The sequence below is a fragment of the Chelonia mydas genome, chromosome 3 (genome assembly GCF_015237465.2).
Source record: "Chelonia mydas isolate rCheMyd1 chromosome 3, rCheMyd1.pri.v2, whole genome shotgun sequence".
In the NCBI taxonomy this organism is placed as follows: Eukaryota; Metazoa; Chordata; order Testudines; family Cheloniidae; genus Chelonia; species Chelonia mydas.
This window is the reverse complement of record NC_057851.1, coordinates 130,150,731-130,177,617: the sequence shown is the minus strand read 5'-3', so window position 1 is coordinate 130,177,617 and position 26,887 is coordinate 130,150,731. Positions and strand designations below refer to the sequence as shown.

Below are 26,887 nucleotides of genomic sequence, written 5' to 3'. Positions count from 1 at the left end.
ACTGTCATCAGATTAGGCCAGTTCTTGATATAGTGCTCAAAACAGTCCACTACGGAGTTCTATCGCATGTCTTGTGGGACAGTTAGCTAACTGCTGCAAAGTGGTTGTTACAGAAGTATTTTGCAATTTCAACAACATTAGCCTTTATTTCTGGAACACTGAAGTCTTTGGCTAGGAGGTGCATCAAATGAGCACTGCAATGAGAGTAGCCTGGGACTCTCCTAAATTTCTTCTCATCTTTGATACATTTGCAGCATTGTCTGTGACCAACCTGCGTACCAGACATTTGAATTTTTTCCCCCCAAGTTTGTTATAGCTTTTACTGCTACTTTTTCTAAGTATTCTGCTGTGTGCGCATTTCCTGATGTATCAATTGTTTCTGTAAGGAAGACATTCCCTTCTGTTGTTACACAAGCACATACAACAGGATTATTGTGGACAATGCTCCACCCATCAAGACTCAGGTTAACAATTTCACCCTCTAGACCTTTTGCAAACTGCTCAATTTCTCTTTCACACACTTTATCCAGCAATTTGCGTGTGACACCTGCTCTGTTGGGTGGACTGTATCCTGGTCTTAATGACTGAACCATGTTAATGAAGTGTGCATTCTCAATCATACGGAAAGGACAGCTTATTGCATAAACAAACCGGCAATTTTTCCAATCAATCAATCACCTCTTTTTGTAATCTGCTGGTTCTTATCACAAACTTATCTATGGTTGGTTTTTTTTGGATGATGGAGTTTTTTTTTTTTTTTCTCTTTTTGCTACAGGTGACATACTGTGGCTATCTGACATACATGATGTGACTGAAACACTCTCACTGGCAGATAACTCTGAAACTATAGAAAATGATGGTGATCTTGAAGGTTGATAGTCTTCAGTATCCTGTATGTTGACGATGGATTCTCCTAAACAAAATAAGTCAATACAGTTATTTAATTACCACCATACTGCTCATTTAGTATTATTCATTGCGTTCACCGACACTCAGTGCTACTTTAGAGGTGAAATTGTAAAAGGAAGATCTGCTTATTTCAGCTATTTTTTATCACAACTGCATTTAAAATGATAGTACCATAGAGTAACAACTGTATTTTTTGCTCAAACATGAGAATTCAAGAATGGCCAAGAAGGAAGACAGGCAGTCCTTAAGAAAGAAGTATGAAACAAATAAACAAAAAAAAAGTTTACCAACCTGAAGATCCTGCATGTTCAGACATGTTCCTTTCATCATCTTCAAAGCAGTTTTCTCCTGAGAAGGAACGCTTCTCATAATGTTGTTTCATTCAGACAACTAGGGCTTGCATTTCTTTGTTGCACTGTTTGCATTTTGCACGCATGCCGGTCTTACCCACAGGTAGAGGAACTTCATTAAAATATTCCCAGATTGGGTCTCTCTTACAACCTGCTACCATTATAGGTTTTCCCTTTGAGTGAGAGAATGGTATGGTAGATCCCAAATCAACGAAGGTACACTGAAAGACCACAAGACTTCTGGAATATGCTTCTCAAACAGTTTCACATTTGTTTCTACTGCCTGTCCATCCCTTCTCACATTTATCTCCAGACTTCTCCTCTTTGTCCAGATTTATTTGTCCAAATCTTCTATTCACTGAACTTTTTGAAAAGTTTGCATTTTTAGAGAAAGGTAAGAGATTGACTCCGTGTACACAAATTTGCAGAGGGACAATAGGGTTGAGGTCTGTTATTTCTCACCTCTATATATATTTATTTTAAAACATTTTTGCTGTTAACAAGCATGTTATCTCTGGAGACAAAACCAGAGTTTGAGAACTGCAAAACTAAGTATCTTTGATGGTATCTTCTAGACTGAGCATTGAGTCCCATTGGGTAGATAGAAAGATTAAGCTAAATAATCAATACAGAAGCCACTGGAACCCCATAAAATTGGGTCCCTATTCCATAAGCTATTGGAACTCATTTACAAATTTTCTTAAGCATTACATGAATATATTCTCATATGACAGAATTCGAATTTATAATCCCTATTCCATGATGAGATATCTTTGAGCTATAACTTATCTAAAGATAGTTTTAATTAAGATATGTTTTCCTCAAAAAAAAAAAATCCAGTTTTGATTTTTTTAAAAAAAAAGCACTGATTTTTATCCACTCTGCCCAGTGCCTAAATTGGATTTGTCAGAGACATAGGAGGAGGGGGAACCAAGCAGTTAGGGTCACTGGTGGTGGAAGGGCCAGCACCTCCTGGGTGTTAGGGGTGCCCAGCATCCTTTGTCAGGCCAAGGCAGGGGTGGCCAACCTGAGCAGGAGCCAGAATTTACCAATGTACATTGCCAAAGAGCCACAGTAGTATGTCAGCAGCCCCCTGCCCTCCAAATCAACTCCCCCCGACCCGCTCCCAGCACCTCCCACCCATCGGCGCTGCTTCCTCCTATCAGCTGTTTCACGGCGTGCAGGAGGCGTGGGGGGGGGGGGGGGGGAGGTGCAGCGAGGGCACTGCATGCTCAGGGGAGGGGGCAGGAAGGAATAGAGTGGGGGTAGGACCCGTGGTAGAGCCAGGGGTTGAGCAGTGAGCACCCCCCAGAACATTGGAAAGTTGGCACCTGTAGCTCCAGTCCCAGAGTCAGCGCCTATACAAGGAGCCGCATATTAACTTCTGAAGAGCCGCATGTGGCTCCAGAGCCACAGGTTGGCCACCCCTGGGCCAAGGGACAGTTACCTCCAGATACGCCCCAAAGCCTGGCAGGAAAAAAAAAAAAAAGCAGTGAATGAATCCAGTAGAGGAAGCCCTGATAGAGTATTACAAAAGACCCCTCCAGATTCCCCCTGCCACTCACTACCAGTAGCACCTGGGAAGATTACTTGCCAGTGGAACAAAGGCACGCAACAGAGGATGGGATCCTTGCAACCCGGGGGAAGGGGAGTCCTGGGAGAGGTGTTTTCCCAGGGATGCACGAAGAAGCTAAAAAGGTAGCACTGAGGAGGAAGGACAGGACAGAGCTGAGGGCCACCCTTACAGCCAGATCCTCTAAGGACTCGAGAGGAACAAAGAGGCCCCCACCCAAAATGCCGCTCTCCACAACTTTGTGGACTGCCCGAGATGGAGGTGGTGGTGGGGCCATAGTAGTGGTAGCAGTGAATGGAGGAACAATGGATGGCAATGGGTCAGTAGTCACCTAGGTACATGCCTGGGGGTGAACGGCAGATGCTCCCACAGCTGGTAAAAGGGACAATGGGGTTGAGGTGGGTGGGAAAAGTGGTAGCAGCAGCCATTGCAGATTTCTGGGTAGCGCTTGTTCTTGCCCTGGCCCTCCTTGCTGATTGGAGGGGACTCTGCCAGTGGTGATGGTTTGGCAAGGGAGTCCCTGCCTGTGCCTTCTGCTACAGGAAGTGCTGATGGTGCTGGCAGAACTGTTACTGATAGCCATGGGTAGGGCCCTACCAAATTTACGGACCATTATGGTTGATTTCACAGTCTTAGGATTTGAAAATTGGTAAAATTTCATGTTTTCAGATTTTAAATCTGAAATTTTACAGTGTTGTAAGGGGGGGGGGAGGGGGGGAAGGGGGTCCTGACCCAAATACAGAGGAGTGAGGGGGAAGCGGGTGGCGGGGGTCACAAACCTGTTGCAGGGTGGGTATGCGAGAGAGCGCGCGCACCATAGGATTGCCACCCTCACTTCTGGGCTCTGAAAGGCAGCAACTGCAGAGCTTCCTGCAGCCGCAGGAGGTTCCTGGGAGGTGGAGGTGGGTGTGATCTCTTCCGTGCTGTTGGAAATACCCCAGCCAGGGGCTCCTTGCTACTAGTCCTGGCCAGCTTGGGAGAAGCAAGACTCTGCAGACGCTTGGGGAGGGGTCACTGTACAGAGTGCATCCCCCTTCCAGATGCAATTAGCAGCTTATTTTGGTAAAATAAAGAAAAGTCATGTAAACTTGACAGAATTTACTGATTGACACTTTACAGCAACAAACTACGCTCAGCGCTCAACTCCCTGATTGGTAGATACAGGCATCTGGAGACTGCTTTGTAGGGTAGAGAGCTCAATTGGTAGCCTCAAACTTGAGAGCCACAGCCTTAAGTTAACAAAAACATGTGAAAAACAGTTCTGGTTTCAAATGTCTTTGATTGAATGTCAGCATAGAGCATCCAGCAACTGTCTTTCTTCATTCCCTGTCTCTGTACTGAAAACACCTGCTCGCGTTTAGACACTGCTCTCTCTGCATCCACAGTTTGTTGGAATTGTCAGACAGCCCTTAGCTAGCCTTGCAAGATGGGGGATTCTGCGGAGTTCCAAAACTGCAGCACAGGTAAATTACAGTCTGCTTCTTTTGCAATATTTTTGTAAGTAGGCATCTCCAGCCTACAATTCTTATCAAAGCCAGGAATTGCATTAAGTGAGGTTAAATACACCATCAACATACTGCTTTTAGGAACCTTACTGCAGGTTGTGAAACTTCTGAACCATTTTTGCTACACTGCTTGACTCTTCAGTATGTTACATTTACTTTGTAGTCTGGAAGCCAATGATGATGCCAAGGGGTAGCTGGTACCTCCCTCTCACCCAAAAATATTTTCTACCCCTTCTGCCTGAAGAAATAGAATAGTAAGGGAACAAACCGCCTCTGCTGCTGTGGTATATGAGGCATGACTGTGGAAGTGATTAGCGAAATACAAACAGGTACTTTCTTATTTCAGAACAGAAGACTGCTGCTGAAATGCACAGCCTACAGGACACACCATCTGAAGTGAGATTTAAACGGATGACCATTCCTTTGTCCCTGCTTGGCTGGGGAATATCTCTGAAGGCTATGACATGGCAATTCACAGACAGATACCTTGTCTTCCTCTCCCCATCCCAGCAAACAGAAGTCAGAGGAGTTAGCTGGGAGACACGCTGCTCTCAGCCTGGCCAGATCCCTTAGGTACTGGGCCAGGCCCGGGGCAGTCCACATGCAGGGGGGCAGGTGCAGTTACACCCTCCCACCCCCCAAACTAGCCCAAAACAGTAGCTTGCAACAAGAGGGGCCTGGGACCCACCTGTGAGACCCTCATTTCTGTACACAACTGAAAAAAAAAAAAAAGCAAGCAAGCGGTCACTGACAATTTCAGAACTTTTCTGAAAACAAAATTCAAAGAAAAGCAGCTACTCTAAAATTTGCCTAGACTCACCTTGAACTTCAGAAATAGGCCTAACTTTGGAAAAGCCAGCAGAGAGCACTCTATCAACATAACCTCTAAACTTCGTACCTTAGGCTATGTCTACACTACAGCTGAGATCAACTCTCTGAAATCGATCCACTGGTGGATTTAGCGGGTCTAGTGAAGACCCGCCAAATCAACAGCAGATTGCTTTTCAGTTGACCCCTGTACTCTAACCCCAACGAGAAGAGTAAGGTAAATCGACGGGAGATTTTCTCCCATCGACCCCGCATAGTGCAGACCCCGCGGTAACTCGACCTAAGGTACGTCAACTCCAGCTATGTTATTCACATAGCGTAGGATGACTTACCGCAATAGTGGAGACATAGGTTGTACCCTAAAAGAATCGGAAGTAGAACATTCAGCATCAGATTCACCACCAGATGAAGACAATGTGGAAGGAAACGATTGGGTAACTTGGTGAACAGAAGCTGAAACAGAACCCAGCTGATAACAAGGTAAATCCCAGGGAATAAGATTCCACCAGGACCAAGTGATATTGTGCAAGTTGTATCTGATGGCCCAAAGCAAACACACTTAAGATCTTATCCTCAAATAAAATATAAGAACGAGTGTAAGCAGTTTCAAAAGAGCAGCTTGGTTCATGTTCACGGATTGAATGTCACAAAATACCAAATACAGCTTCCTGCTTCCCATGCAGATTTTTTTTCCAATCTCCACTGCGGTAGAAAAATCTGTGTTTATTTGTAATGGCTTCAGCAACTGAAAAAAAAAAAAAAAAACCTCTGGAAAAAGGATACAGGATTCTAACATGAAAATGGACTCACAAGAGCTGTCAAGTGGTATAGGTAGACTTCATTCAGTCAAAAGATGGTCTTTCAGTTCAGTCACAAGTTACTGACCCGCGTTTGCTTTACTGCAAGAGAACTGCATGTATATTAAAGTTGCGGCAGATGTCCTGCAACTAACTGCAGTCTGGGGGATTGCTGAAAAAGAGAAAGCAGCAACGACAAGGGCAACTTCCTCGAGCTCCCAACGCTAACAGCCAAATACAATGATGTGTTAAAGAAAACAAAAAGTGAACCATGCGATGCGAAATACACCCATTCATCAATACAATATGAAATAATTCAACAACATTTCTGACATTATATTTGAATGCATAAGCCAAGAAGTGAAAGAGGCTAATATTTTCTCTATATTGGTTGACAAAATTAAGAATGTTAGCAAAGCAGTTGCGTTGAGATATTATTTGCATAGCACTGTATGACAGATTTTTTGGTTTCCGTCCTGCCAAGTCACTTGATGCAAAATCTTTAAATATGGGAAGAACACGTTGTCAGTGTGGTACTGATATACAGAACTGCATTTCTCAGACTTACGATGGTGCCAATGCTATGAGTGGAAATTTTAGTGTGCAAGTTCCTATGGGAAGTAGTATGGCAAACATTACACATTCACTGTTTCAACCACAGGCTCAATTTCATTATTGCTGATGTATGCAAAGAAAACAAAACACTGGATTCCCCCATCCTGGATCAGATATACTCACTAAATTCACAGCCTTTCAAAAAGAAAGCACAACCCAAAGTTTCGGAATTGAAGTTGTGACACTCAATGGGCATGACAAGTTTCTGCTTGTAACGCTGTGAAAAAGACAGTTTAATCCATTCTTGTGTCACCAGCTGTATCAAGGGGTGACAGGGCAGTGGATGCACAAGGTTTTAGTTCAGACTGACTTTATTGTCCTCCTTTGGATGTGAAGGAAAATTCAACTTCTTAAAGTTACCTGACTACTTGCAAGCAGCTACGTGTGACTTGTCTCAGGTATGCTTATCTGTGAACATTCATATCAGTGAATTTCTGAACATGAGTGATCTGGAAGAAGCATCTGATGAAATATGGAATCAAGTCATTACAAATCGCTTAAGAACATGCTTCCAAGCTGCCTGAAGTTTGGCGAGTAAAGAGCTGTGTATGAAAGTTGCCTAAACCCTCAGGAATACATTTTGTCTGAAGTATCAAGTGAAGAATAATCCCTTCTAGATAAAGAAGGTTTCAAGGTCACACACCTTTTTGACAATGCTTGATCAAATAATTGGAGAACTTTAAAAAAAAAAAAAAAAAAAAAAAAGATTTTCTGAAAATAAATCTGTTCTTGTTGGTGTTAGGTGCCTTAATCCAAAGTATGAAAACTATGACTTTCTAAAATTGAAGCCATTTCGAGAACACTTCGGATGCGATATAGACAGTGTGGAGACAGAGGTAAGACTCTTGCCAAAACTAACTGAATGCTATGTAGAGAAAGGAAGACTTACAAGACCGACCGTTTGTTGCAGCTATTAATTTTTGGAATAAAATACAAACTTGCCTTCCACAAATTACACAAATTATGTGTGACTGGTGGGATTATTCCTCTGTCAAGTGCTGCCTGTGAAAATATTCTCATGCCTTCCAAGCGTGAAAGATTACCTGACGAACTGCATGACAAGTGACCGGCTAAGAGACCTGGCTACTAAAAAACAAAGTTGAAGTCTCTTGAACTGAAGAGAGCTGTTGATAGATTTGCTGCTGCTCACCACAGGCTCATTAAACTTAAGAAGGTAAATACATTGTCAGACATTTATCCCCGTTCTATAAAGTGTGTGTAATAAAGTCCTTGCTCCCCCAATAATGGTTCGTCACCCCCCTGCTCCCCAAAATAGTTATACTAGAGTTGCCCCTGCTGGAAGCATGTGTAATTCTGTGGATATGTTAATGATAGAAAGGTAAAAGATGTCATTTGATTGGTTTAACAAAAAGAAAAACCAACAATCATAATTTCAAATGATGTCATCCCCTGTGGGCTGGCAGGAAGGGGGAAGAATGAGACCCATCTCTACCGTAGCTCCCCACTCCAGGTCCTTCAGTTGGAAATTTTGATAATACAATGTCATTGGAAATGGACTAACTGCAGTTTCATTTGAAAGCCCTTTCTCCCACAAACACAATGGTACTAAACATGACAAACCTAGAACAATTCCATAGATATAGATGAGAAAATGTTTATGAATGTTTTTTAAATTATACTTTAATGCAGGCACAAATATACAGTTAAACTGTGGCCCTCAACTGACAGTATTGTGTTATCAGTTAATCCTCAGAACACGATGCCAGGTTTTTTTTTTTTTTTTTTTTTTTTTTTAAAAAGATTACTATAATGGAAAAAGTGCTTTAAGTTTATTTTCCATCAGTAAAAAAAGAAGCAATTCAGTGTACTGATCATCATCTTAGTATACTATGCCAAGAGCTGTAATGAGGCACTGGTTAAAATGTCAACATTCAGCCAGAAATTAGTAGAATCCATCCACAAAAAGTATGCAGAGTTACATAAACATATATTTCATAATTACAATGTTAAAATAATTTAAAATTCTCTATTTTTAAGGATCACTGGGAAGATGGAACACTGACTAATAGCTGAATCTTTAAAGACTACTACTCCAAAGGATCTGGTTAAAAACAATGCTATAACAAGCACACCCACAAACTGAATTTGGAAAGTTTGGAGAGGAAGTACACTGAGCATCCAGGAAAAAGTCGAAGAGGTCAGGAAAGTGCTAGCTGTGAGCGAGACTTGCCTTATACTAGGTCTCATGGCATGAGTTTCAAGAATACCTGCTTCTTGAAGGCAACCATTAAGCACAATTTCAACATGTGTAACAGGTGAGAAACAGCATGAAGCAGTCACTCTTGTTAAACCAACAGCCATTTGTAATGGTAGATTACACATATACCCATACATGCATCCTGCCAACCACAACTCCTCGCCTCACTGATTGCTCTGGTCACTCAGAAAAACTGCTACCGATAAGGGGGGCATTTATACCTATCAACTGGGCAAGTTATCAAGTAACGGAATGACACTGGGTGATTGAGTGCATGCAAAATTACCCTCCTTCCTCAGGCATACATGAGTCTTGGACAATGGACTGATCACACCATTTATGTATGAAATACCATGAGCTCACAAATAAATCCCTCAGCTAATCAAATACTCTTATGCAAACACCAGATGCTCACTAGCCTGCATATGTTTGGCCAGCAACTTACTTTGTACAGAACTTTGCAGTGCAGACAAAGATCAGTATGATGTTTTAGCAGCGGTGCCCCTGATAGAAGTGACACCGATGACTACTTTGATTAATAATGTTTTCAATCCTCCATGTCAAGGCTGCCTTCCCTAGGATTAGCCAAAATCAATGGGTTTATGTGACCAATGCACTGCTGTGTTAAAGCATAACTAAAAAAAAAAAAGTTGATTTTTAAAGTTTCTCAGATATCTATATAATTGTTCTAGGTTTGTCATATTTGGTACCATGGTGTTTATGGGAGAAAATGCTTTTGAATGAGACTTCTCTGAACCCATTTCTGACAACACTTATCAAAATTTTCACCAGCCAGAGGATGCGAAGCTGGGAGGAGTAGGGGGAACTCTTCCCCCTCCATGTCACAAAGGAGGACACCATGGAAATGATGATTCTGTAGATTTTTACAGGTCAAATGACAAATCCCTTGCCCATGGAATGAGGTTTTACTATACTATGCTCCCAGACTATTGTTATATCAGTGTGTTCTACAGAGTACAAATGGAATCATATATACATATAAATAAATAAAAAAGAAACTACTTGTTCAGACCTGCAGTCCACTTAATCCTGTATTCTGCAGTGGCCAGGTCCAGATGCTTCAGAGAAAGATGCAAGAAACCAGATAAAAGTGGGACCAGCTGCACCTCATGAAGATGTCAACCTAGTCTCTAGGGTATTTAGAGACAAACCCTGAGCCATGAGGTTCTCTCTTCCAGAACTCTAAAAGGAGAGAAACTAAAGATCTCTGGATATTCTGGTTACCCATATAGTTGTCCAAAACTAATATGAAATCTTCTTGTCCTCAGTGACATCCTGTGGCTATGAGTTTCACAGGAATTACATACCAAGTGAGAAAGCATTTCCTTATTATAGAATTTGTCACATTTCAATTTCATTGAATGCCCATTTGTTTTAGGAGACCAGGACCTTCTGTTCTCCTGATCTACCTTCTCTAGATTTGTTATATCAATTCTAGTCTAAGGTACATAATCCCTGATTTTTCAGTCTTTAAGTGAGAAGTTTTCCATACTCCCCTAATCATTCTCATTAAACTTTCTTTTATCTCCCTCCTTTAAGATGCCGTGACCAGCACTGCCAAAGTATTCTAGATAAGGGCATCAACTACTGATTTATAGTGCTATTATATTTTCAGAATTGTTTTTCATCCCATTCCTTACACATCTTGACATTGCCTTTTTGATTGCAGCTGCACATTGATCAGAAATCTTTATTGAGCTGTCCATGACGACGTCAAGTTTCTTTCCCGACTGGATACTGTTTAGAACTGTCTAAGGTACGTGAGTAATATTCCACACACTCCTAAGTTTGCATTTATCAACATTGAACTTCATCTGCTGCTAAGTTGCCCATTCAGTTAGCTTAGTTAGGGTCCCTCTGAAGTGTTCTCTGGACTTGACTAACCTAAATAACTGTCATCTGAAAAAGGTTCTCTACCTTACCATGCATCCTTCTTTCCAGAAGATTATTAAAGTGTATGGTAACACAAAAGAAAGGAGGCAGCAAAGCAGGTGCACAAACAGAGCTGCGACACTCTGCCTGCTTCTTCCATGCTACAGTAGAACCTCAGAGTTACGGACACCTCGGGAATGGAGGTTGTTCATAACCCTGAACAAGACACTATGGGATGCTCCTCAGGGCAGACTGCTTGGAGCAAGGGCTCACAGCTCTGCAGGGCTGCCTGGCAAGTGGGAGTGGGCAAAGGCAGCTGGATCTAGCCCCCTGGGCTACAAGGGTGATGAGGCACCCTGGGGCACTGCAGCATCAGTGGACGCACAGTGCAGGCTGTGGCCCTTTAAAACTGAGCCGCTCCTCTAGAGCATAGCGTGCAAGCAGGAGTTCAGGCTTCAGTAGCTTACATTCCAGGCCAGATTTCAGTAGCAACTTGGGAAGTTTCTTTCCTGAGCTCTGAGCTTGCAAGCTTGTCCCCCTTCCAGCCAGTGGGGGAGAGGGGAAAACAGCGTTCACCACCTCTTACCTGTAAGTGGCTGCCCCACGCTGCGGTGAGTATGGGGTAGGGACACAGCCCAGATGTGCCTACCTTGAAGATACTGTACTGCATTGTGCCTGTATTGCATTTGCTGGTTTGTTTTTTGTCTCTGGTGATAGCTTACTTCTGGTTCCCCATGGTGTCCAGTTGACCGGTCAGTCTGTATCTTTCAGGTTCTACTATACTCTGCTCATGTCACTGACAAAACCATGCATCTCTTCCATAGATAGAGGACTGCAGTCTGAGATGGGTCAATCCCTCATCTTTCTAAAGTACAGAATATGCTTAAACTTTAAAAAGGAATTACTAGTAATGTCCCATACAGACCTCAGTCATAGCCAAGACCATATGCCCCTCCACACAGAGCAGGATAAAAAAAAAAGAGGTTATATCTGTTTACACTCTAGATGACCCCTTAGAGTTTTCTTTTGGAACAGCGTTCTGTCAATCTCGAAAGTATTATGATAATAAAGGAGATCAGCAAAATGGTCAGTTTCATAGCCAAAAATGTACAGCGTGAAAAGACATCACAGTAGAACCTCAGCCTTATGAACACCTTGGAAATGGAAGCCATTGATAACTCTGCAAATGTTCATAACTCTGAACAAAAAATTATGGTTCTTTCAAAAGCTTACAACTGAACATTGACTTAATACAGCTTTGAAACTTTACTAAGAAAAATGCTGCTTTAACCATCTTAATTTAAATGAAACAAGCACAGAAAGTTCTCTTACCTTGTCAAGTTTAACAAGTTTTGTTTTTAAAACAGTAAATTTAAGTTTAACACAGTACACCACTGGATTTGCTTTTTTGTCTCTACTGTTGCCTGACTGCATACTTCCAGTTCCAAATGAGGTGCATGCTTGACCAGTTACAGTTTGTAACTCTGGTGTTCGTAACTGAGGTTCTACTGTATTTTTTTTTTTAAATAGTTTTAAAACAAACTGAGCTACATTTACAAGTTAGTTTTTAAAAGAACTTTTCTAGAGCCATTTTTGCTGTCCATTTCTGATTTCTCTTTAGGATGCTGAACTCCCATTATTGAGTTTCTGATAAACGAAGCTCTAACTACTACAAACAGTGTATGCATTAGCAAAAAAGTAAGTTCATCTTCAGTATTTTAACATGTAATACATTAAATGACCGTCCGGTTATAACGAAAATAACTATTAAGGGTGGGAAGGAAGCTACATTTCCTTTTACCTGGGAGAGGGGGCAAGTAGTGGGTGGTTCATTTGCAGGAACTACTGGCAGCCGGGGGTGGGGAGAGGAGAGAAGAAGCACGCTTTGAAATACCATAATTCATTCTGATTTACTTCCTAATGGGAGATGCTGTATCATTAGAAGTCAGGGATTTCCCCTTAGGCTGGAGCAAGGAGCGTTACTGGCAATTTCTCTTCTCCTTCCCCACTTCAACCAGAAATAGTTGATAGTCACACTGGAATTATGTGTGGCACACAGATTATAACTGCTGCACTCGTAGGGTTTAACAATTAAAGTTCACCATAACCAAAAGGAAAGTTTCACTACAAGACCCTGCCTACGTCAGATATTTGGCATTCTAAAGGATCAGAGTATGCCTATTAATGCCACCTGACCACATCTAAAATTTCTCCCAAGTGTGCATAGGCATTCGCATCATCTTCATTAGACTTACTTTTAGTCTTCAAGAGTTCACAGTACAAATTGGATGGAAGTCACTGCTGTAATGTGCTAACAGTTTTACTATTTCCTTCCTGTATGGGACTAGTCACTGCTTTGGTGGCTTCTCAGATTTATTTTCTACACTTCACTGCTCAGGGATGAAAGCTACAGAAGCCACTTACCTGTACACATTGCACAACATATGGTATGCTGTTGATTTGTGAGTTATTGTCCTAATGATCAGCTTCCTTCTGCCTGAAGTGTTACCATGTCTCAGAGGAAGCCCTCCTCTGAGCATATTACCAGCTGGCCTGAGACCAATATAAAACCCCTGGCTGACCATCTGGGGAGATTAAGTGACTTAGAACAGCGGAAATTGGTCCAAAGGAAAATTCTGGTGTATTACCAACTGTTTATGCAGCATGTTGAGAAGGGCATAACTGAGAAACCAACTGTACAGAGAGATCAAAAGGTCCAAATACACCAAGGCACAGGACAATAGTAGGCTCAGGGTTGACCATGTCCATTTCACAAGAGCTGGACCAAGTCTTTAGCACTTTCCCTTTCACCAACCAGAGATATATAGGACCAGTGGCTCTTAACCTTTCCAGACTATTGCACTCCTTTCAGGAGTCTGATTTCTCTTGTATACCCCCAAGTTTCACCTCACTTAAGACTTATTTGCGTACAAAATCAGACATGAAAATACAAAAAAAAGTGTCACAGCACACTATTAGTGAAAAAAATATTGCTCTCTCATTTTTACCATATACAAATAAAATTTACATTTCAGTATATATAAACAAATTCCAAGAAATTTTAGTTTGTACTGACTTTGCTAGTGTCTTATGTAGCCTGTTGTAAAACTCGGGCTGTCGATTAATTGCAGTTAACTCACGCGACTAACCAAAAGAAAAAAAATTATTATTAAAAATTGCGATTAATAGCAGTTTTAATTGCATTGTTAAATAGAATACCAATTGAAATTTATTAAACATTTTGGATGTTTCTACATTTTCAAATATATTGATTTCAACTACAACGCAGAATATGAAGTGTACACTGCTCACTTATTATTTGATTACAAATATTTGCACTGTAAAAATGATAATATTTTTCAGTTCACCTCATACAAGTACTGTAGTGCAATCTCTTTATGGTGAAAGTTTCAATTTACAAATGTAGGAATTTTTTTGTTACATAACTGCACTCAAACAAAACGATATAAAACTTTAGCGCCTACAAGTCCACTCAGTCCTACTTCTCATTCAGCCAATCACTCAGACAAACAAGTTTGTTTACATTTACAGGTGATAACGCTGTCCACTTCTTGTTCACAATGTCACCTGAAAGTGAGAAGAGGCGTTCCCATGGGACTTCTGCAGCAGACATTGCTAGGTATTTACGTGCCAGATATGCTAAACATTCCTTCATGCTCCTTCATGCTTCAGTCACCATCCAGAGCACATGCTTCCATGCTGATGATGCTTGTTTAATAAATAATGTGTTAAATTTGTGACTGAACTCCTTAGGGGAAAATTGTATGTCTCTGGCTCTATTTTACCTGCATTCTGTGATATCGTCCGAGACTACTATAACATGAAATATGACTCAGCACATGCTGTTCATTTTAAGAACACTTTCACTGTGGATTTGACAAAACGCAAAGAAGGTACCAATGTGAGATTTCTAAAGATAGCTACAGCACTCGACCCCAGGTTTAAGAATCTGAAGCACCTTCCAAAACCTGAGAGGGACAAGGTGTGGAGCATGCTCCACACGTTTTAGAAGAGCAACACTCCAATGCAGAAACTACAGAACCTAAACCACCAAAAAAGAAAATCAGCTTTCTGCTGGTGGCATCTAACGTTCGGACGATGAAAATGAACATGCGTCAGTCTGCACTGCTTTGGACTGTTATAGAGAAGAACCCATCATCACCATGGACGCATGTCCTCTGGAATGGTTACTGAAGCATGAAAGGACATATGAATCTTTAGTGCATCTGGAATGTAAATATCTTGTGATGCCGACTACACCAATGCCATGGGAACACCTTCTTTCACTTTCAGGTGACACTGAACAAGAAGGGGGCAGCATTATACCCTGAAAATAAAAACAAACTTGTTTGTCTGAGTGATTGGCTGAATGAGAAGTAGGACTGAGTGGCTCTAAAGATTTAGATGGTTTTGTTTTTGAGAGGTTATTTTTTTGTACACAATTCTACATTTGTAAGTTCAACTTTCATGATAAAGAGATGGCACTACATTACTTGTATTAGGTGAACTGAAAAATACGATTTCCTTTGTTTTTACCATGCAAATATTTGTAATCAAAAATAGAAAGGGAGCACTGTATACTTTGTATTCTATGTTATAACTGAAATCAATATATTTGAAAATGTGGAAAACATCCAAAAATGTTTAAATAAATGGTATTCTATTATTGTTTAACGGTGTGATTAATCACGATTAATTTTTTGAATCACTTGAGAGCCCTATTTAAAACCAGGCAAATATCTAGATGAGTTGATGTACCTCCGGAACACCTCTGCGTACTCCTGAGATACATATACTCCTGGTTGAGAGCCACTGCATTAGACAGTATATTGGCTCCTTAGAATGCAGTGGGGAGGGGAGAGGAGGGGACGGGAGGGGAAGAACAGTTTCTCTGAATTGGACAAACCAGAGGAACAATCTCAGAAGTGTTAGATTTCTTCTAAATAGAAAATTCTGCTCCTTTCAGTAAAAGAATTAAACTACTCAGAATCAAAGTCCATACAAGTCAAGACTGGACAAATTCAAAAGAATAAGTAGATGACAATTCTGATCAAGCTCTGAAAACAAGTAGAAAAACAGAATAGAATGGTAAAAGGACACTTGCCTGGCAGTTGAAGTAAATACTTGTATGGCTCTAAAAGAATTCTTTCAGATGTTTCTTCCATTCCCTCCATTTCAAGAAGCAGTGTTTCACTCTGTCAAAGAAAGGAGACTTCTTACTACCACAATCAAGGTTAGAGAAATTATATATAAATAAAATAGAAGTCAGACCCTAATTCTAAGAAAGAAGGGAAGAGATAAGCAAGCTTAAGTGATTTAGGACAAAGGCCACTTGAAAGTGTTGCTTGAAAGAAACCCATCATTTTTTATCTATCATTGGCTTTACATTACAAAATGAAGGCGTCTTGCTGTTGCTTTATATACTTTAACCAGCACATTTTAAAAAACAGGGGAACTTGTTTTGATTTTTGAGAAAGCAAAGACCATTTAAATTGAAATTCATTATGAACAATTTTAGAATCTGCTTTGATGTTTGGGTCTTTAGACATTTTAGATATTTTGGAGAAAATGGGTATTTAAAAATTAGCTAATAGAATCCCACACTACTCTCAAGCACCATTATGTAAATCTTTCTAAAAGTTAGAGTCAGAATAATTCAAATTCTAAATGTATGTATTTGTTCCTGGACATAAACAATACAAATTTATTCTAAGTTTCCTGATTAAAAATAAAACAGACAACCTGAATTTTTAAGGCACATTTTAAAACAAATACTCTAAATTTTTGGTTTACCCATTCTTTCATATTTGTTTTAAAATCCATACCATTATGTCTGTTATGTCCTATTCTTTTAGATCAGTTTAAGTGTTTGGTTCTCTTTATCCTTATTTTTTCTACCATGTATTCCATTTGTGTCTCAAGTTCTCTTACCGCCAATCCTGGATTTGTCTGTATAGCTTATTCATCTTCTAATGTTCATTTCTCAGTTCATGTCTGCTCTCTCCTCTCAGGCTCTCCATTTCTGTGACTTTTTTCAGATTTCTTTCTGTAATCCATTTTCTTTCCTCTCACCTCTAACCTTTCTTGCTGCACTGCAGATGCAGCAGCTCAAAACTCAATGCTTTTAATGTCATTTGAAGATTGGAGCTGCAGTGGTAGTATGAAGTTTCATTTTACTTCAGCAGCAGCCCTTGTCTGTTTAGAAGGCATCTTGTACGGAGTGTTTTGCCCTAACAATAGTTGAAGAATGTCCTAGGCTACCAGCCAAAAGCCTTGCTGCTAGATTTATAAATGTAATGTACTCATTTTGAAAATAGGCATATTAAGGAGAGTAATCAAAATTTTTGCTAAAACGTAAATGTATTCAATTTACTATTTCCAGACCATTTTCCTAGATGACTCTTGGTAACAGTTTTCCCCAGATGCACAGAAAGACTTGCATTACAAAAATTATAAATTAACACTTAAGGTAGGATGGCCTTCTTAAGTGTTAATTTATGGGTAATCCAGACTGCAGTACCCTTCCTCACACTAAACAGAGTACCTTGCATCATTAGTTGCACTAAATTCAGTGCGACTACTTGCAAAGTAAGGATATCAATCTTACCCCAAAATAAGGATGTAATTGGGTAAAGAACTAGAGACTAGGAAAAAAAAAAAAAAAAAAAAAAGAGAAAGGGAGATCCTGGAAAGGTAAGAAACAATTCTATGAACTGCATTATGAGATGCTATGAGTTTATCATATTGCCAAAAAACTGTATTCAAATGGTTATCCAACACATGCCCTTTTTGTAAAAGCACAGAGCCAAAAGCTAAGATTCTGAAAGTTGTTAATTTCAGATAATACGAATTTGAAATTTAAGATTTCCCCCAGATGTTTCCCAGAGCTATACAATATGCAGAGTTGGTTGTGCACAGTTCCGCTACAGTAAGCATTTGGCAGTTATTGCAAAATGAGATTTCTAGAGAAAAAATGATTTTTCAATATAGAGTTCTTCAAAAGGTGAGCGTATAGGTTTACCAACTCTCCAAATGAATAAAGACGTTGTTTTGTGATACCTTATGAAGTTCTCTATCAGTTACGAGATATTCAGAAAATTCCTACTCACACATTGCCCTGCTCACTATGCAATGACTTCAAACTGTTACATACATGCCCAAATAATAATTCCCCTGCCCTTTCACAACAAGAGGTCACTAGTTAAGACGGTTTCCCATACTGATCTGTAAGCCACTGGGTGGTCCATGGAGAAGATACCATTGCCTCTTTCTTGTTTCCAGATGCTTCTATGGGTGTCCAGACTACGCTTGACAATATAGTCAACTGAGCAGTCAAATAATGTTAATTATCTATTATTTGATCAAAGTCAAATATTGTTATATATTCCACCAAAAATGCCCCAATGTAGGCGGTGACCTAATCTATTGACAGCACCATAGCGCCATTCTTCCATTTTTCAGAACTTCACTTTATTGAGTTTCACATTTTTCGGAGTTAAAATAACTCCTTCAAGTAACTTGTTTTTTGTAATTAAGCATAAGAATCTAAAGCTAACCCTATTGAAAATCATACAGTATTATTTTGGTACTGCTCTAATAGTTAACACTTTAAAACATCTGACCGTTTGACATTTGACAATATTTGACCAATTACTTTTGGTCAAATGCCTAGCCTTAGATTGAACTAATTTTTGTCAAGAAGAGATGGGAATCCTACAGAAGCAGCTGAAAAAAACAAACAAAACAAAAAAAAACAGCCGCCGCCTAACTACTTATAAAAAGAGAACAGGAACTGCTAGTTAATGCCACAAGAAGAGTCCCATGAAGAAGAGAACAAAGCAGTCAGGCAGCAGATCCATTGCAAGAGGGTCAGGTGGCAAGGCAACACATCCAGTAGAATGAAGAACAGAGTGACAAGAAAGTCTGTGCAGGGGAAGGATTAAAAAAAAACAACAACAACAAAAAACCACCCCCTCCCCACCATACAGGCAACAGAAGCGTGTCCTCTTGCACAAGGTGGCAGAGAAACTTGTACACGGAACAAGAGAAAGAACACCACTAGAAACTGGAGAGGGAGATGAAGACTAAGAACAAATTCCCCACCCTGCCTATTGCATTAGACATGCCTTAGTACAAATACATGAAAAAATGAGAAAGCAAGCAACTGATCAAGTTATCATAAAGAAGTTATGCAGTTGGAAACAGGATTGAAGGTGATCGATGAAACCTGCTCTATTAACATATATGGTCCACAATATGAAGGAGCTTGAGAGCCCCCAATTAGGAAAAAAGACTTAAACAACTAACTATACTCCTTGACTGTTTCCCAATGAAAAAACAAAACACGCTCTTAGTCAGCTTCATGTCATCTCTGTCACCCAACACATCTCCAGGTCACTGAATTAAATTTGAGCAAACTAAGGCCACTTTACTTCTGAATGAGCGCATTCACAGGGATTTAACATGCCGTTTTCAATTAACGGAAGGTGTGAATTTAAGTTAAACTAATAGCAAAAAGAAGGATAAAAAGATGGAAGATATGAGCACTCTGCGCACACACAAAAATATAAAAGACACTGTGAATAACACCAATCAAGGAACCAAAGGCCACAGAAGAAATTCCTGAATTGCCTCTGCACTCATGCTAGGAGCTGGGGTAACAAATAAAAGGGTCTGGAATTGCTCGTTTATGAGCACAAATTTCATCTGGTTGATATTACTGAAAACTTTTGGGATTATGTGCATGACTGGCATATTAAAACAAATGGCTATAACATATTTGAGGAGGGGGAGTGGCACTATGTCAAAGATAGCATTCCCTATTTCTGAGTCACTGATAACTCAGAAGACAGTAATCTTGAATGCATACGGATCAATGCCCTAACAGATGGGGTATTAGTTGGTATCTGGTGCAGATCACCAAATCACACTATGGAATAGGATGACCACCCCGATATGAACCTATTTATCATATTTAGGAAAAAAAGGTGCATGCTTACAGGGGACATCAGTTTGACTGACATATGCTAGAAGTCTCATGCTTCCCGTACTAAAACATTCTTGGAATTTCTAAACATTACAGAGGACAATTTCCTAACTCAAGATGTACTGTAGCCAACACAGGGGAATTCTTTATTAGACCTTGTCTGAACAGAAGAGGAAGTGATTATAGCACTAAAATTAATGGTAGCTTAGGTACAAGTGATCATAAATGTGCAAGCAGAATAAAGTCCAGACCAGTAAAATAAATTTATTTATATATATTTATTTGGTTCTTTAATAGGGCCAATTTCACAAAGCTGAAAACGATTCTGAGCCAAATCAGCTGGGAGGAAGAATTTAATTAGAAAAAATGAATGATAACTGGAAATCATTTAAGAACACCTTACTAGATGCCCAAAAAGCCACAACCAAAGAAAGCAGCAGTTCTAGTTAAAAAAACAAAACAACTAATCTGCTTTATAGGGGAAGTAAAAGCATGCATATAGATATAAACAAGTGGGAAAAAAAGGGAAAGTTGATAATAATGAATATAAGGCAGAAGTTAGAAATTATAGCAAGCTGATAAAGGAAGCTAAGGGACACAACGAAAAAAGAAAAATCTAAGTCCAGCAGAGTTAAGGACAATAAGAAAAAAAAAAGTTTTGTAAATATATTATGGACCATTACCAGCATTCTTTTTGTTCTTTACTAGATGAAAGACGTAGAATCAATAAAAATGCAGAAAAAGGCAAAAAGTGTTCAATAAATATTTCTGTTCTGTATTTGGGGGAAAAACAGATGATACAGTCTCATAAGGTGATAACACTTTCCATTTCATTATCTCTCTGGAGGATGTCTACTAAAGTTAGATATTTTTACCTTGGCAGCTCCAGATAGCTCTTTTAAACCTCTGGGATTCAAGTTAATTGGGGAGCTCACCGGATTTTTAATGCTGATTTTCCAATGTCTTGGAGCAATGGGGAAGGTCCAGAAGACTGGAAAGAAGCAAATGTGTGCAAAATTTTTTAAAAGGGTAAATGAGATGACATGGGAATTATAGGCCTGTCAGTCTCTCATTGATCCCAGGCAAAATACGGGAGTTGCTGATACAGAACTTGTTTAATAAATAAAGCGAGGGTAATGCAATTAATGCAAAACAACATGGGTTTATGGAAACAGACCCTGTTTAACTAACTTGATTTTTTTTTATGAGATTACAAGTTTGGTTGAAGAAGGTAATGGTTTTGACACAGTATACTTTGACTTTAAGGCATTTCACTTGATACCGCAAAACACTTCAAAGACTAGAATGATATAAAACTGGAACATGTGAAGTGGATTAAAATTGGCTAATGGATAACTCTCAAACTGTAACTATAAACAGGAAATAGTCATCGATCAGTTGTATTTCCAGTCATGTCCAGCAGGGATTGGTTCTTGGCCCTAAGCTTAACATTTTTATAAATGACCTGGAAGAAAACAAAATCACTAACACGGCTGTTACTCTGAAACCTGAAAGTTTGTTGATGACACAAAAATTGGGAGTGGTAAATAATGAAGAGGACAGGTCCTTGATTCAGAACAATCTAGAGATCATTTGATAAAACACATTGTTTACTTGTGCCCAGTTTAATACAGCTAAATGTAAATATATACATCTAACAAAGAATGTAGGCCATGCTATACGATGGGGGTCTCTTTCCCAGGAAGCAGTGACTCTGAAAAAGATTTGGGGGTTGTCACAGTGGATAACCAGTGGAACATGAGCTTCTAGTGTGATGCTGTGCCTAAATGAGCTAAGGTAATTCTGGGATGCATAAACACAGGAATCTCGAGCAGGAGCAGAGATAATTTTACCTCTGTATTTGGCACTAGTGCAACTGCTGCTGGAATAGTGTCCAGTTCTGATGTCCGTACTTCAAGAAGAATGTTGATAAATTGGAGAGCTTTCAGAGAAGAGCCCGAGAACAATTAAAAGACTAGAAAACTTGCTCTATATTGATAGACTCAAAGAGCTCAATCTATTTAGCTTAGAAAGTTAAGAGGTAACCTGGTTACAGTCTACAGTATCGTGGGGAACAAATGTTTAATAATGGGCTCTTCAATCTAGCTGAGAAAGGTATAACACAATCTAGTGACTGGAAGTTGAAGCAAGACAAATTCAGACTGGAAGGAAGGTGTAATTTGCCACTGGGACAAATTTACCAAGGGTCATGGTGGATTCCGCATCATTAATCCTTTTTCTAAAAGATATGCTCTAGGAATTACTTTGAGGAAGTTATGGCCTGTGTTATATATGAGATCAGACTACACAATCACAATGGTCCTTTTTGGACTTGTAATCAATAAATTTGGCTTTACTGTCCTGAATGCGCCAGTGTAGACACACCTTAAAATATACGTCATTATGCCACCTAAGCCAGTGATCGAACAAGAGACCTCCAAAGAAAGTGGCATCAGCAATTCAGCAGCTAAGATGATGATCCAGCAGGGTTAAAAAGCACGTACAAAGAGAGGCTCTATTTCAGACCTAATATAGAAAAGTTGTTTGTTATAAAAGCTTCCATAGCCTCTCTGCAAGAGCAGAGGTGTTCACAACGCTGTTTTGGCCAAATCCCAATTTGGTTATTATATTAGTTTACAATGTTCAGTTTCAGTCTGAAACTTTATTCTTCACTTTGCCTCCTAGACTGCTGCATGGTGTTGTTGGTACCAAAAGAGGTATGTTCCACTCCACAGGCAGCTACATATTTCACTTGTGAAGAAATGATTTCTTAAGGGTGGCAAGTGTTGCCAAAACAGCTCAGTAAATTATACACTTTAATAGAGTATTTAACTTTTATCTTAATTTTTGCACTCTCATTTTATTACCACCAATTCTATTACTTGTTTACATTAACATCCACAGTATTTAGCACTTTCCAAAGAGCTCTCAATTTAAAAGACAAAGAATCGAAGTAGACATGCAGCACAACAACTTAAGTGGTCAAGGAGGTACTAGACTATATAGTAATCTAATTGGCTAGCTCAATGCATTCTATTTTGTGAGTATCACTTAGCCAACTCCTTCAACATAAGGATCACTTCAATATTTAAGGGAACACAAAATGTAGATGAATGCAACTTAGATTTATTCAAAATGTTCTCTAAAATATTTTTATTTAAGCACATCACCTCCAGCGTTTGCAGCGTTGTTGTAGCTGTGTCAGTCCCAGGCTATTAGAGAGACAAAATGGATGTGGTAACATATTTTAACGGACCAACTTCTGTTGGTGAGAGACAATGTTTCAAGCTTACACTGAAAAAGAGCTCTGCGTAAGCTTGAAAACTTGTCTCTCTGACCAACAGAAGTTGGTCCAATAAAAGATATTACCTCACCCACCTTGTCTCTGAATACTGTCTGCAATTTGTAGAGCAGCAGCGTCTAAGAAAACTAGAAATTAAAACCGGACTAGTCTCATTGTCCAAAACATGTGCATTACAAGTTAATTTCCAGTTTTAGCAATCTAAGCAGTTCAAGAATGCCAAGCAGTTTTTACTATTACTGTTTCAACAGGTCCTTGAAATGGCTCCTATTGAGCCAATTTACAGGTTTATCTTAAAAGTTTTACTCAATGGCATTCTGCACAAAAAAATTAAAAATTCTGCACACAATATTTTTAAAATATGCAAAATTCTGCAAGTTTAATTTGTCAACAAATAAATGACAGGCTCCAGCATGGCAAGTGGGGAGTACAGGCCACTGGCTGCACAAAGGCAGGAGATCACCCTACAGTCACCCCCAGATACGGACTCTGCGGTAAGGCTGCACCTGACCCCGACGCAGCACAAGACTTAGGCTTGCCCCAGAAACACCCTGGGGCCCTGCCCCTCTGCACCACGTGTGGGGCAGGCAGGCTCAACCAGGCAGGATCCAAGTGTGGAGGGTCTCAATGTGAGGGATCCAGGTGTGGGGCGAGAGGCTTCTGTGTGGGACAATCTGGGTGCAGGCAGCTCAGTGGGGGGGGGTGTAGGTGTGGAGGGAGATCTGGCTGCATAGAGGCTCATTGGTGGTGGTGGGGTTTGCAGGTGCAATCAGACTGTGCAGGGACTTCCATGTGATGGTGGTTGGGGCTCAGTGGAGGGGTCTGAGAGTGGGGGGGTATCAGCAGGGGTGGGGCTCTGGGTGCAGCTAGTTGGGGGTCAGCGGCATGAGGATCTGGATGTGGGGACTCAGGGTGGTACAGGGCACGGGGCAAGAGGGTGGGTGGTTTGAGTGCAGGAAGTTCAGTGGAGAGTGACCTGGGCACAAGGGTGGGGGTCTGGGTGCAGGGGGGGTGGGGTTCTGGTATGGAGGGCTAAGGGGGGTTCTGGATGTACCAGGTGAGGCTTGGCAGGGATATCTGGGTATGGGAGGTGCAGATGCATGAGGGAGCAGCTCCCTGTACAGAGACCCCTCCTCCCACAGCTGAGGATGCTGAGCTTTCTGCAGCTGGGAAAGGTTTCTGGGGGTGGGTCTGACACAGCCCCAGCAATTCCTCACAGGGGAAGAAGTCCCATCCTCTCCTGCCTCCAGCCCAGCCAGGACTAGCAGCTGAGGCTGGCTCAGGGTAAAAGCCACTGGTTGGGGTGTCCCCAGCCCCGCAGTGATTTACCTCTCCACTGGCTGCTCTGGGTGCCTGAAACAACGTGCCTGCGCTGCTAGGGAGTGGTGCGTGACTGCTCTTGCAGCTTCCCTGTCAAAGGAATTTTTTCTGCAAGGAAACAAATAAATCTGCAGGGGACATGAATTCTGTGCACATACAGTGGTGCAGAATTCCCCCAGGCACTTAAAAAGATTAGTCATGGTCAGAAGTTACATAAAAATACCATCTTATTGCAAATTTAGTATCTATTAGTAATGACTGAATACATAAGTGCAGATTTTTACTACTTTAAAGTCACTTTTAGCCCTGCAGCACCTACACAGCAGTAAGAGGTGATGTCTTGGCAAACACTATCTTTGATCCAAGCCATCATCCATAGGGTTGTCAGGTGTAACTAAGAGCAGAATTTGGTCTATCAAAGTCTATTTTCAGTGGTAACAAAGAAAGCAGAGAAAGACAGTTCTGCTTTTAAAAACCTACATTAAATTTGCAGGACTGGCAGTTCAGACATACAATCTTTTAACTTGTGAACTGAATGAAACTGAAGTTAGAGAAACATCACCATGGAACCCAACTATGCCTCAACTACACTATTTTCAGAGCTGAACTGCACTTTAAATATCGTCACAAAGGAAGATAAATACTCAGCAGAACACCAAATGGCTAAACCTGCACTGACTTAGTAGCAAAACTCAACTACACGCAGTTCATCTTGCATATCCTGAGGGCCATCTATTGCTAACCTCTGCCAAAAGCTGGGTACATCAACTCCAGCAGTGGCTTTGATTACATATAAACGCTGTTGTTGCTTAAATTACAGCGCCATTTCAGCAAAAACCCGAGAGAAACCAAGCAGCGGCCCCTGCAGCCCCCGAGAAATCTGGAGCCAGCTCAGCACTGCCTCCCGCGGAGGCGCCAGCCTCAGAGGCTGAGTCCGGTTTCAGCACGACCCCCTGACCCCCCAGAACGAAGCGAATAGGGAGTCTGGATGCTACCGGCCCTTCGCTTCCCCTCAGGTCTCCCTGCCGGCCGAGCGGTCAGGCAGGGCACGACCCGCTGCAGGCACCGGGCTGCGCCGTCCCCGGGGGCTGCGGCGAGACCCGCTTCCGCTTCCCGCAGCCCGCCGGCCAGGACCCGGGCAGGTCGGCGCGCAGCGGGGCGCTCGTGTCATAGCGCAACGTTGCCCCGGGGGGCGCGGCACCGAGCCCAGCTCAGCGGGCCGGGTAGGCGCCAGGGGGCTGGGCAGGTGTCGCTCCCCGCAGGGAGCCTCCCCCCGCAGCACAGAGGAGCCGGTCTGGCGACACGGACCGACCAGCGGGGAGACCGCGCCCCCAGGGCACGGGGCTGGCGGAGGGGACCGGCGACACGCGAACCCCCACCTACCGCCAGCCGGGGTCACCATCTGCCGCCTCCACGTTCCCGGGCTGGGCCAAGACGCACCCCGTTTCGGCCCGGGCGGGCTCCCCAACTCCGACACCGGCAGCAGGGTGTTAAAAACTCCACCCACTTCCACCTCAACTGCTACCGCCACCACCCTCCACTGTTGGGGGGAAAATGCGCCACCAGGGCTTCACTGCGCAGGCGCTAGGTCCTCCCACTTGTTTTAATTAGCCCTCTATTCGCCCCACCCCCTGGAGGCCCCTCGCGCGCGATGCATCATGGGATTTGTGGTTCGCGTGTGAAGCTCAGCTGCTTCACTGGCGCCGAAGAGCGGCGAGGGAAAGAACCGCGTTACCCATGAGCCTCTGCGGCGTCGAGTCTCTGTTTCCATAGAATTGGTGGAAAAATGACATTAGTGTTTCCGATATGGGGGCCAATGGTGCAGGGAGACGGGTGGGCCTTACCGGTTCCGGGCCAATAGAGAAAGAGCAGGGCGGGAAGGGGGCGGGTTTCTACCCGTCAGTCACTTTGTGAGGTGGGGGGAGGGGAGCGAGAGGCTCGGAGCGGAGCAGCCACAGCCAGCGCCGGGTCCGGGCAGGGGGGGGATCGGCCCCATCATACGCAGCGCGGAGCTGCAGCCGTAGCCAGAGCCCTTGCTGGGGGATTGATCCGGGGCCAGCGCCAAGTCAACGGGTCCGGAGCCGGGAGGAGGCTTCGTCCCCCATCTCCTCCCGGGTCAGGGGGAGCTGCGGGCGGGCGCCGCGGAACAAAGGTAACAGCGACAGCAGGAGAAAGAGCCGCCCCGGCCCCGCCGCCAGCGGGTGAGGGAGCGGGGCGGCTCCGCTCCGCTCGGGCGCGGGGCTCGTTGCTTGCGGCCGTTCCGAGGCGGGAGCGGGGTTGTTTTTGTCCTGGCGAGACTGCGGCGGCACTCGCTGATTCCCCCCCGCGTGAGGGGGGGGGTGGGCGAAGGGCTGGAGTCGCTGCGGGGCGGCGAGGGGGGGCTGCCTCGTTGCTGATCGGGTCCGGCCCGCTGCGCTGGGCAGTTGCGGCTGTTGCTGTTGCAACTCCTGTCGCGGAGTCAGCGCTTTCTTTTATGGGGATGGGAGAAGCTGCCGCCTCTGTCGGGATCCACAGAGCCGCAGCCCCTCCAACGGGGAGAGCTGCCGCCCCCCCCCCCGTCTCCTCCTCATA

The 26,887-nt window shown here is 42.3% G+C and overlaps 2 protein-coding genes and 1 long non-coding RNA gene across 8 annotated transcripts in view; 1 reads left to right on the top strand and 2 right to left on the bottom strand.

Annotated features, from left to right (window-relative positions):
• The window catches only part of GGPS1 (geranylgeranyl diphosphate synthase 1), a 56,499-nt gene extending 30,605 nt beyond the window's left edge, over positions 1-25,894 (bottom strand). Inside the window, exons 1-2 of one of the 6 annotated variants that reach the window (XM_037895277.2) lie at positions 25,700-25,894; positions 15,814-15,904 (exon numbers count right to left, since the gene is read on the bottom strand). In XM_037895277.2, coding sequence (XP_037751205.1) covers positions 15,814-15,883 — 70 coding nt within the window. In that variant the 5' untranslated portion in view covers positions 15,884-15,904; positions 25,700-25,894. Of the gene's footprint in view, positions 1-2,590; positions 3,522-9,818; positions 11,361-15,813; positions 15,905-16,640; positions 19,169-25,059; positions 25,079-25,699 lie in introns of those variants that run through there. The other 5 variants (XM_043544329.1, XM_043544327.1, XM_037895278.2 and 2 more) reach the window with 5 other exon arrangements.
• On the bottom strand, positions 641-2,024 carry LOC122465317. The gene is made up of 2 exons (XR_006290064.1): positions 1,201-2,024; positions 641-913 (listed from the first exon to the last, which is right to left on the bottom strand). It is a non-coding gene; the product is annotated as an uncharacterized LOC122465317 (long non-coding RNA).
• A 512-nt stretch (positions 25,895-26,406) lies between the features above and the next one.
• The window catches only part of ARID4B (AT-rich interaction domain 4B), a 140,938-nt gene continuing 140,457 nt past the window's right edge, over positions 26,407-26,887 (top strand). The window contains exon 1 of the mRNA XM_037895274.2: positions 26,407-26,468. The gene's annotated coding sequence lies outside the window, so the exon portion shown is untranslated. The remainder of the gene's footprint in view (positions 26,469-26,887) is intronic.